The sequence below is a fragment of the Chiloscyllium punctatum genome, chromosome 5 (assembly GCF_047496795.1).
Source record: "Chiloscyllium punctatum isolate Juve2018m chromosome 5, sChiPun1.3, whole genome shotgun sequence".
Lineage (NCBI taxonomy): Eukaryota > Metazoa > Chordata > Chondrichthyes > Orectolobiformes > Hemiscylliidae > Chiloscyllium > Chiloscyllium punctatum.
The window spans coordinates 128,893,099-128,905,693 of record NC_092743.1 but is presented as its reverse complement, the minus strand read 5'-3'; the positions used below and the strand labels follow the sequence as shown (position 1 = coordinate 128,905,693).

Below are 12,595 nucleotides of genomic sequence, written 5' to 3'. Positions count from 1 at the left end.
TCCTGGCACCAGGGAAGCAATACACTATTCTGATTTTTCACTGCTGGCCACAGAAACATCTGTCTGTACCTCACACTAAAGAATCCCCTAACACAATTGATTCTTGGAACCAGACGTACCCCTCATTGCATTAGAGCCAGTTTCTACACCAGAAACTTGGCTGTGCGTGCCACGTTCCCCTGAGAATCCACCACCCCCTACATTTTCCAAAACACCGTAGTTGTTTGAAATAGTGATAGCCACAAAAGACTCCTACACTATCTACCTACCTCTCTTACCTTTCCTGGAGTTAAGCCATCTGTGTGACTGTATCTGAGACTCCCCCCCCCTCCAATAACTGCCATCCATCACATACTGTTGCTGTTGCAAATTCCTCATTGCTTCTAACTGTCTCTCCAACCGATCAATTCGAACCGATAGGATTTGCAACCAACAGCATTTATTGCAGATATAATCCACAGTAACCATAAACTCAAACTCCCACATCTGACAAGAAGCACACGTCACTCTACTAAAGGCCATTTTTGCTCCTTCACGATGTATAGACCCAGAAAATAACACCGTCTTTTTCCTCTACAAAACATTGCTCCAGGTTAACTTAAGAGTTATGGCTATATTTTTTAAGTTTACTCAAGAGACAGATCTCAAAACAAATTTAAAAAGAACCCACTACTCACTACTGCAGACTTTCTATAGCCACACTTAAAACTATTCACTTCTCTGTTTCTGTGCTGTGACTTTGCCCCAACAGTCCCTCCAAGATCAGTTGTGAATTTCACCGCTTGTTAATTTTCCCAGACCCACTCAGATGTCCAGCGATCCAGGAGTTCAAACAGCAAAGGCAGTAACTATGCAAATTCACTGTGGTGTCAGTTTCTTTCTCTCCTGCACTGATCTCACCATGTGCTTCTTTTGCCTGTACCTATCCCTTTTTAAAACTGTTGTTTTGACTTTTTTCTCTCTCAAAGTTCCAAAACAATGCAACAGCATTTGAAACAGTAATTGCTGCCCCTGAAATCCGAGGAAATCACCTCCAACACCTAAAATACCTCAAAGAAAAGGAGCAGCTGTTACAGTCAGAAATTTTTCCTGTCGTCCATCTTGGATTACCCAGAATCCTCCACCTTTTATTCCATTTCAAAGTAGAAGGACACAATCAATTCAGATTCAACATGGTTTCATTTGAGGGGAATCACATTTGACAGATTTATTGGCATTCAAGGGTACCAGCAGGTAGATAAAGGTGAATAATTAGGATTTCCAAAAGACATTTGATTAAGTTATTGCATGCAGGGTAACTAAACAAAGTAAGAGCTCCTGGCCTTGGGCTAATATGCTAGAGGTAGAAGACTGAAACAGGTAACAAAGTCAAGTTAACTAAGATTAAAAAAGAAAGTATAAAAGAAAGTATAAAAGTTGGTGTAATATTGAAACTAGTGTCTATACTTGCAAAGTGCAAAAAAGTGTATTCAGAAAAAAATCTTAACGTACATTCACTTCATGCTTTCATCACTTCTCCTTGTGCGCTCATAACCCAAAAATCCCACGATCACAGGCAACTCAAACTTACTGGCAGTTCTCCCATTGGCCTTGAAGTACTTCCTTCAAAACTCTCCACAATTTTCCTTTTTGTCCTACAGCTGCTAAAGTCAATCAGCTAGGAACCAGAAGCAAACATGGACATAGGATGGGCACTGGTGGACATGGAATGCTTTGCCTGGTCCAGATGTGAGTCACTAGGAAGCTCCTGCAACCTGTCGTTACCCAAGTGTGATCTGGAGCCAATAAATGTGAAGGGTTTTCTACTTCACAAAAGATAGTTTTCAAATATTAAAAGAATTTGGAATAATCAAACATGGTTTAAAAATATTGACCCAGGTACTATGCTTATTGTTCATATATTATTATAAGGCATTACATGACAGGGTTTCTAATTTGAAAACTGGCATGAGAATGTGTAGGCAATTGTCTACATAGATCCTGACAAATGCACTCCACCCCCATTGTAGTTTCATTTCACACCAATCCCACAAATTCTGTATTTCCAATTAAAATGAGCGAATTAGATTGAAACACAGTTGACAGCATGAACAAAAAGGAATCAAGTTTTTTTTAAAAGTTATCAAATAGGCATGTGATCTGATTGCATGACTTACAAAAAAACAAGAAATAATTTAGCTGGACAAGTCCCAAATTTATGCCAAGTACAGAACAATTTGGGCCTTAATCCAACTGCTTATTCCAGAGTCTGGAAATTAATGGTGTTGAAAAATTACTTTTCAATTCTTTTAGAATTTAACCCACATTTTAGCTGCATACCATATGGAAATATAGAACACAGTACAAAAAAAAACTCAACAAATTTCAGAGGGATGGTCTGAAACATTCTCCTTGTTGTAGAGAATTCTGACCATGTCAAGCCCACAGCACCACAACGTCCATGAGTGGGATGAGGTGGCAAGTTGCAAATCTCACCCTTGTCAGAACACAATAAACCTCATGGTGTTGGCACCAACTAGCATCACATGCTGTCCAACCGTGTAATTCAAGCAGGATTCAAACACTGAACAGTTAAGGAACTGTGAGTGAAAAATACCAACTCCAATTTGCACTATGCCAAATAATTGAGGGTGCCAGGATCTTGTAGTGCAGTCATCATGTTCCTACCTCTGGGCCAGAAGGACAGATTCAAGTCCCACCTGACCCAGAGATACAGTGTGTCCAAACAGGTCAAATGAAGTAATTACATTGTTTCACTAAAACATCTGTTTTGGGTGGATTTGGGGGTGTTGAACAGAGTGCAGCGATAATGCAAAATTTAAAATGGTTGAGGTACCAAAGTTCATATCAGGTCAAGATTATCACTAAGTATGAGACAGGCACATATGTGGAGCTTTTGAAATAAAAGGAACCTGAATTAATGTGAATATTTGTTACAAAAGGCTAAATATCAATGGGAATGCCAGTTCAAATCAATTGCCAGAAGCAATGAGACACAAGCAGCTTCCATGACATTCCTTGTCATCCTTACAGGAAAGGTATTGATCAAAGTTGCCTGAAAGGCACGAAGTATAAAGATAAAGAAAACAAAGTTTTTAAACGGTATTTGCATTGGCTGTATCAACCAAAATAGTTTGGCCGCATATCAATACAAGACTAATCATACGTGTGCAACTCGACCATTTTCAGCAATAACAAATAAATACAGTCGAAGACACAACATTGGTTACGATAAGGTAGTAACACACAAACACTTAAAATAATCCATCTGAAGCTTCCGATTGCAAATCTGCAAAATGCCTGGAGGAACAGAAGTTATCAAAGTGCAGTCCATGCACTATATTTGGAACGAATTGATGTTACGTCTCACTGAACTATCAAATGACTATTAGTTGTTTAAAAGAAATGTTACTTCCCTCACACCTTGAGGCATGAAAGCGAGACAAAATTAATACATGAAATATGTAATAATTAACGTCAAATGATTTGCGACACTGCAAACAGATTTTGACATCTTCATAATGGATCACAGAGCAGCATTATATAATTAAATACAGGTTTTGTTTTCCCCATCCTGAATACTGTCATTTTAGGAGAAACTGGAATCAAAGGAGCATGCTAATTAACAAAAAGGATTAAGCAGAAGACAAGAAAAAGAAAACAAGTATTACTTTCAGCCAATGTCTATACAATGCAGATGTAACTGGTTGCAAATAAAATGTAAGAATTCGTATTGAGGGACCACCACTCAGCCTATTGGATCGTGTGTTTCCTTAATACATCAAGAAACTATTTACCAAATGATCAGAAAGAAACATTTGGAAAAAAAGTTCAGAGTACTCAAAGCCACTGTTTTGACCTTGGTCTGCAAAGAAGTGATTTAAAACTAGCCCCACCAGTCGTCATTCACCTTGCACCCTTCTCTACTTCCAAAATCTAATATTCGCCAATTTAAAAACAATGTTGCTTGCATCAACCACACAGTCAAATCATTCCATTTTGCAACAACTCTCTCCGTACAAAGAATACCTATTTTAATGTTACCTGATAAAAACTAATTGTTTCACTAAAAAGTTATGCCTAACCTATGAAAGGAAACCTATGAAATCTCAAACAAAAATTTTGAAAACTATAATATTAGTATTTAAATTATACATCAAATCATTCCTGAAGAAGGGCTTATGCCCGAAACGTCGATTCTCCTGCTCCTTGGATGCTGCCTGACCTGCTGCGCTTTTCCAGCAACACATTTTCAGCTATACATCAAATCACCTTTGCTCAGCTGAAAAAAGGCCCAGAGCATCTCCTTGGGGACAATGGCTGTACCAGCATTTATTGCCCATCTCCAATTGCCCTTGAAAAGGCAACAAGCTGCCTTTTTGAACCATTGCAGTCCATTTAGTCTAGATACACCCATAATGCTCACTGAGATACTAAACAAATGCAATCACAACAGCTGCAATAATTCACAATATTCCAAAGAAAACCTTTTCTTGTTTGAGGGTCAGGGAGGGAGAAAATAAGCTCCCATTGTGGACAGAATCTTAAAACAACTGCCAGGATCTGAATCAATACTGAGTCAGTCTGCATTCGGATATCAGGTATGGCTGAAATCTGCCCATTAAAAAAACCTGGATTCATGGATGGTCCATTTCTGAACTTGATTGAAATAAGGGGTCTCCAAGTAATTTCTACAAGGGGTGTAAAATTATTCATGTTCTTTTGGGACAGCACGGTGGCTCAGTGGTTAGCACTACTGCCTCACAGCACCAGAGACCCAGGTTCGATTCCCGCCTCAAGCAACTGTGTGTGGAGTTTGCACTTTCTCCCCACGTCTGCGTGGGTTTTCTCCGGGTGCTTCGTTATCCTCCCACAATCCAAAGATGTGCAGGTCAGGTGAATTGGCCATACTAAATTGCCCATTGTATCAGGGGTAAACGTGGGGTAGGGGTTGCTCTTCAGAGGGTCGGTGTGGACTTGTTAGGCCGAAAGGCCGGTTTCCATACTGTAGGGAATCTAATCAAATCAAAGCAGTTAAAAGCACTTTTGGGAAGAAAAAAAGTTTTTGTAGAATCAGCAAGTCTGGAAAGAGGACTGCTCAGTCCAAAGGGTTGCTGTGATGTCCAAAGTATTCACTTACATGATATGTTTCAAACATGACTGTCAAGAAAGGCTGCAGAGCAGTGCTATGTTGTATGTTTCGGTTTCTCCTCACCAAAAAACACATTTCGACGTAGTCATCCCGCAATGTGACATTAACTTCTACTAACCAAGACAACCCAGGAGCAAATAACACGAGAGAAACTGAGTAGGTCTGGCCTTGACTCCTAAGAACTCTACGAGAACTCCAAATGTTATGTTATTAGGCACATTCTTTACATTGATCATACCAATGAATTTTTATAGACTATTAATCTGTTTCTGATCTTGACAAAATGCTTCTAGCTATAATCCTTAGATCAGGCAGTTAACAAACTGACAATTGATGTTACATTATATCTATGCATTTTCTAAAAATAAGCATGAACTTGAGACTTATTTCTCTCAAATGCAAAAAGTGGGATTACCAGAAATGAAATTCGTCAGTTTGACAATATACACAGATGTGTATTCAGAAGGAATTACTAAGGTCAATCAACCTACCTAGATATTTTGCTGAATGCATCCTGTAGCTTTCAAGTGGTCTATTAAGGATCAACCACCTCTCAATTTGGTATAGTTTGCAACTTTGATCAATGCAGACCAGTTATCTGAATGCTTCTTTGTATTCCAATTGAAAACAAAGTTCCAAAAACCAACCCCTGGTCACGCCACTCAGCATTTCCCGTCCTCCTGCCACTGTAGCTTCTGTAATTATTATCGGTCAGTTAAATTCTAAAAGTTTTCTTCTGAACTCAGAATAATTTAACAAAGCTTAAAATCTTCAAACTCCATTCTCAAAAGTGCTCTTGGAACTTCAACTTCTGAAAAATTGCCAGTGTGTAGTCGAGATCAAAACATCTTTGTACATTTTAGACAGCCTTTAGTTAATTCAACAGTCAACACCCTACAAAGTAGCAATCAAAGAGAAAGTTAAAAATCAAACACCAGGTTATAGTCCAACAGGTTATTTGGAAGCGCTAGCTTTCAGAGCGCCGCTCCTTCATCGGGAGGGAGTAGGGCAACGCTCCAAAAACTAGCATTTCCAAATAACCTGCTGGACTATAACCTGGTGTTTGATTTTTAATTTTGTCCACCCATCAACGGCCTCCAAATCAAAGAGAAAGAATTTTAAACAGTACAAAAGTGCAATACTGGTTAGAGGAAGTCATCCTGAAACCATTTACTTCTATAAACCAACACAAGACAGATGCTACAACTATGTTTACTCACCATGACATAAAACAAACAGAGATCCTGCAAGTACAAGAAAGTAAACATGAATTCAATATGAAACAACTGAGTCATGGAGGCTAACTCAGGCATAAAGATGTACAGTACAGAAACACACATTTCGGTCTAACCCATCAATGCTGGCCAGCTATCCTAAATTAACCTCGTCCCATTTGCCAGCATTTGGCCCATACCCATCCTAACCCTTCCTATTCATTTCTTAGATTAGATTACTTACAGTGTGGAAACAGGCCCTTCGGCCCAACAAGTCCACACCGACCCGCAACCAACCCATTCCCGTACATTTACCCCTTTACCTAACCACAAGGGGCAATTTAGCATGGCCAATTCACCTGACGTGCACATCTTTGGACTGTGGGAGGAAACCGGAGCACCCGGAGGAAACCCACGCAGACACGGGGAGAATGTGCAAACTCCACACAGTCAGTCGCCTGAGTCAGGAATTGAACCCGGGTCTCTGGCGCTGTGAGGCAGCAGTGCTAACCACTGTGCCACCGTGCTGCTCATATACCCATCCAAATGCCTTTTAAGTGTTGTAATTGTACCAGCCTCCACCACTTCCTCTGGCAGCTCATTTCACACACACCACCCTCTGCATGAAGAAGTTGCCCCATAGGTAATTTTGAAAATCTTTCCCCTCTCACTTAACTTATGCCTTCTAGTTTTGGATTTCCAAAGGTCAGGGAAAAGACTTATTTATTCAACTTATCCGTCAAACTCCATCTGCCACTGCTTGACCCATTGGCCTGTGATCAAGATCCCACTGTACTGAGATAACCTTTGCTGTCCACTGCACTTCAAATTTTGGTGTCATCTGCAAACTTAGTAATCATACTTAGGTTCACATCCAAATAATTTAGATAAGTGACAAAAAGCAGTGGACCCAGCACAATTATTGTGGCACACCACTGGGGACAGGCCTCCAGTCTGAAAAGCACTATCAACACCCTGTCTTCTACCTTCAAGCCAGTGCTGTATCCAAATGGCTAATTCTCCCTGTATTCAATGAGATCCAACCTTGCTAACCACTCTACCACGAGGAATCTTATCAAATACCTTACTTAGGTCCATATAGATCATAGGCAAAAGTGAGGACTGCAGATGCTGGAAACCAGAGTCTAGATTAGAGTGGTGCTGGAAAAGCACAGCAGGTCAGGCAGCATCCAAAGAGCAAGAAAATTGATGTTTCGGGCAAAAGCCCTTCAGATCATGTTCACTGCTCTGCCCTCAATCCTCTTCCATTCCTACTTGGGGGGGAAAAAAACTCAGACTAGAGGAATTGACGAGGGCAGAGCAGTAGATGTGATCGAAATGAACTTAAGTAAGGCATAAGACAAGGTTCCCCATGGGAGACTGATTAGCAAGGTTAGATCTCATGGAATACAGGGAGAACTAGCCATTTGGATACACAACTGGCTCAAAAGGTAGAAGACAGAGGGTGGTAGTGGATGGTTGTTTTTCCAGACTGGAGGCCTGTGACCAGTGGACTGCCACAAGGATCGGTGCTAGGTCCCCTACTTTTTGTCATTTACATAGATGATTTGGATGCGAGCATAAGAGGTACAGTTAGTAAGATTGCAGATGACACCAAAATTGGAGGGGTCGTGGACAGCGAAGAAGATTACCTCAGATTACAACAGGATCTTGACCAGATGGGCCAATTGGCTGAGAAGTGGCAGATGGAGTTTCATTCAGATAAATGCAAGGTGCTGCATTTTGGGAAAGCAAATCTTAGCAAGACTTATACACTTAATGATAAGGTCCTAGGGAGTGTTGCTGAACAAAGAGACCTTGGAATGCAGGTTCATAGCTCCTTGAAAGTGGAGTCACAGGTAGATAGGATAGTGAAGGTGTTTGGTATGCTTTCCTTTATTGGTCAGAGTATTGAGTACAGGAGTTGGGAGGTCATGTTGTGGCTGTACAGGACATTGGTTAGGCCACTGTTGGAATATTGCATACGATTCTGATCTCCTTCCTATCAGAAAGATGTTGTGATACTTGAAAGGGTTCAGAAAAGGTTTACAAGGACGTTGCCAGGGTTGGAGGATTGAGCTATAGGGAGAGGCTGGACAGTCTGCGGCTGTTTTCCCTGGAGCGTCGAAGGCTGAGGGGTGATCTTATAGAGGTTTACAACATTATGAGGGGCATGGATAGGGTAAATAGACAAAGTCTTTTCCCTGGGGTCAGGGAGTCCAGAACTAGAGGGCATAGTTTAGGGTGAGAGGGGAAAGATATACAAGAGACCCAAGGGGCAACTTTTTCACGCAGAGAGTGGTACGTGTATGGAATGAGCTGCCAGAGGAAGTGGTGGAGGCTGGTACAATTACAACATTTAAGAGGCATTTGGAGGAGTATATGAATAGGAAGGGATATGGGCTGTGTGCTGGCAAGTGGGACTAAATTGGGTTGGGATATCTGGTTGGCATGGACGGGTTGGACCGAAGTGTCTGTTTCCATGCTGTACATTTCTATGATTCTATGACTGGAGACACACGATTTCCTACGCATAAAGCCATGTTGACTATCCTTAATCAGTACTTACATTTCCAAATACATGCAAGCCCTGACCCTGAGGATTTCCTCCGACAATTTGCCCACTAGTACTATCAGGTTGATTGGTCTATTGCTCTCTGGCTTTTCCTTACCCTCTTTCTTAAACAATGGCATGACATTTGCCAACCTCCAGTCTTCCAGCACTTCACTCATGGCTATTGACAATGCAAATATCTGAGCAAGGGGTTCAGCTATCACTTCCCTAGCTTCCCACAGAGTTCTCAGATACACCTGATCAGGTTCCAGGATTTACCCACATTGGTGTTTGCAGCCATCCAACACTACCTCCGATATGGATTTTATTTCCCCACATTCTTCAACTTCTATATCCATATCCACAGTAAACACAGACAAAATACTTGTTATCTCCACCGTTTCCTGCAGTTCCACAGTGATGTCTTGCTGATCTTTGAGAGGCCCTTTTCTCTCCCTAGTTACCCTTTTGTCCTTAATGTATTTATAAAATCCCTTTAGATGCTCCTTAACCCCATTTGCCAAAGCTACCTTGTCCCCTTTTCGCCCTCCTGATTTCCCTCTTAAGTATACTCTTACTGCCTTTATACTTTCACTCAATCGATACCTGATATATGCTTCCTTCTTGTTCTTAACAAAAACCTCAAATTTCTCAAGTCATCCAGCATTGCCTAAACCTACCAGCCTCACCCTTCATCCCAAAACGAACAGTCCGTGGATTCTCATCTCATTTTCCATCCCTTTACTTTAGATTTTGGATTAGATTCCCTACAGTGCAGAAACAGGCCCTTTGGTCCAACAAGTTCACACCGACCCTCCGAAGAGTAACCCACCCAGACTCATTTCCCTCTGACTAATGCACCTAACGCTATGAGCAATTTAGCATGGCCAATTCACCTGACCTGCACATCTTTGGACTTTGGGAGGAAACCGAAGTACCCAGAGGAAACCCACATAGACACTGGGAGAATGGCAACTCCCTGTGTGGAGTTTGCACAGAGGCTAGAATCGAACCTGGGACCCTGATACTGTGAGGCAGCAGTGCTAACCACTGAGCCACCGTGTCTGCAGACATTCACCCCCAATCGATTTTTGGGCGTTCTTGCCTAATAATTTCAAAACTGGCCTTCCTCCAATTTAGAATTTTAACTTTAGATCTGGTATTTGTCTGAAAAAATCTTGGAAGACTAAAGTATTAGGCCATAAACTAAACGGAAAACATACATTAGAAAAAAAACTCAAATTAAACTGAACAAATCCAAGGTAATAGCAGTCCTCACTTTCTCCTAACAGTAGTTCAAACCAGTAAACGGCAAATACAGAACAGATTTAAAAAATTCAAGTGATAAACTTGTTCAATGCATTTCTGGTTAGGGCAATGGAAGTGAATATCAGGAAATGAAAAATTAAATAATTGAATCAAATAATTTCTGGGGAAACAAGTTAAACATTCACAAAACATCCTTCCCATCTGTACTCATCCAGTGAAGTCTGAGCAAGCACCAAGAAATTAATGGCAAGTTTTAAAAAATAATTCTCTGCCCAAGTTAAGAACAGTTTAGATCAACATAAAACAGCAGGGTCACTTAAATATCCTCAAAATGCATTTGTGAAGTAGCTCCTTTTAATGTTAAAGTAGTTTCAACAATTAACTGAATCATGCTTCCACCTTCTACTGCCAAAATAGGTCAGGTGAAATAATTTTACATGCAAACACTGCAACTGACAGCAGAAGGGAAGATGCTTCTCTTTTACAACTCAAGATTCTTGCATCACACAGCAACCAGTTCAAGACACAAACATACATTAGGCAAAGGTAGAATTAGTCCTAATAACCACCTCAGCTGAACAAAGCTAAGAAAGTGAGGACTACAGATGCTGGAAATCAGAGTCAAGAATGTGGAAAAGCACAGGTCAGGAATTCATGATGAAGGGGTCATGCCCAAAACATCGATTCTCCTGCTCCTCAGATGCTGCCTGACCTACTGCGCTTTTCCAGCACCACACACGACTCAAAATCAAATCTACATCAAATATCCATTTGATACAGTAATCTACAAATATGAATACACAATATTCCTAAGACTGGAAGAAGCATACCTTGAACAACTAAAAAAAGGGGAAAAAAGTCTTTTTTGTAAACCAAAAGCTATTAGTAAGTAACTAATACAATCACACACACAAAGATCATAGCAATGGCAAACATTTTTTCTAAAACAAATGTTCTAGAAAAAAATGTTTGCCACTACTAGCCAAATGCCCTAAAATCAGATATATGCCAAGGTGTTAAAAGACCACAGCCATGACTGACAAATGCATTACACGACAGGCAGACAACTTCTTAAAGAAAAACTCGATGATTCTGCAATTGTAAGAGTGAAGTTAATGACGCGTAGGTAGCATTATACCATGTATGGTGCACTTTCGGCAACCTTCAATTGTGCAAATAACTGGCACATGATATGTAAATCGAGGTTTGGAAATATCACGAGCTGTTCATTGTGATCCAGTTTAAGTACATTCTCTTCCAGAACCAAAAAAAATGGAATAATATTTACAAGCAACCTGCAGGTCACACGAGTGAAAACACGTGAAAGGCTCAAAATTGGAGCACCAAACCTCGAGAAGATATTACTGCAATTCCAGCAATGAGCAAATTAGTTGCATTTCGGCTCAATTTTTAAAAAATGCAAATAATTGTAACAACTGTTGGCACCGACATCCCTCAAGGTGAGTCAGTTTCAGGCGGTAAACAAAACGTTAGTTCACTAAAACGATGAACGCAGTTTTCCTTTTGGCACCACGCAGCAGAAAGGAAAATCGAGGGAGCCGGATTATGGTGGCCCTTATTAGCAGAGATTATACACCGTCCTGGCATAGACGGCTCGTGGATCAATTTAAACCAGGCGGCGCCTCGAAGCTCCAGCTGCACTCGGCCCAGTTTCATTTACCTTGGTTAGACGTGTCCATCCCGCGTCCTTTCTTCACCAATAACGGGGAACGGGGAGGTATTCGTTTCGACCGTTACAACTACGGCGCTCAAGCGGCCCACCGCCTGCACTGGCAGCACGACCGCTGCACCCACTCCGTCCGCCCGCCTACTCCCGGAGCCAACACAAACCCCGCCCTCACCGCGGCCACGCCCATTAACCGCCTCAGACCGCGGCGTGCGGGACGGCCTCGCTTAACGTCACCGCGCACGGGTGAACGTCACCGCGCACGGGTTGACGTTCCCGCCCGTACGAGCACGTGGTTTCCCAGCGGCCGTTGGTGGCGGGGAGTGGTACGCACTGAGGTGGACGTTGTCGCCATGACTGTACCTGTTATGGGCTTGGCTGTGCCGTCCGCAAATCAACTGGCGCTTTATGACTCCGGCCTACCCATCCTCCGTTCCCAATACGACTCCCCACCGCAGCTCCCCTTTGCAATCGCAGAAGGTGCAACACCTATTCGTTTATTTCGTTCTTACCGCCCAAGGCCCCAGGAGCAGACCTGGCGGGTGAAGCAGCCTGCATTTCACCTCTGTCCAGTCTGGGGCATTCACTGTACACAATTTGGTATCATCTGCAGTGGGGGAGGGAAAATCCTTACAGTGTGGAAGGAAGCAAATGTCAAAAGGTGTGCTGCTGGAAAAAAACACAGCAGGCTGAGCAGCATTCGAGGAGCAGGAGAGTCA

General features: G+C 41.8%; 1 protein-coding gene across 7 annotated transcripts in view; it reads right to left on the bottom strand.

Annotated features, from left to right (window-relative positions):
• tpd52 (tumor protein D52) overlaps positions 1 to 12,048 on the bottom strand; it is a 152,570-nt gene extending 140,522 nt beyond the window's left edge. For all 7 annotated transcript variants that reach the window (XR_011960725.1, XR_011960724.1, XM_072571334.1 and 4 more), the window contains exon 1: positions 11,871 to 12,048. Coding sequence is in view for 5 of the 7 variants with exons in the window: in XM_072571334.1 (XP_072427435.1) it covers positions 11,871 to 11,889 (19 nt within the window). In the remaining 2 variants the exon portion in view is untranslated. The remainder of the gene's footprint in view (positions 1 to 11,870) is intronic.
• Between the last annotated feature and the right edge of the window lie 547 nt (positions 12,049 to 12,595).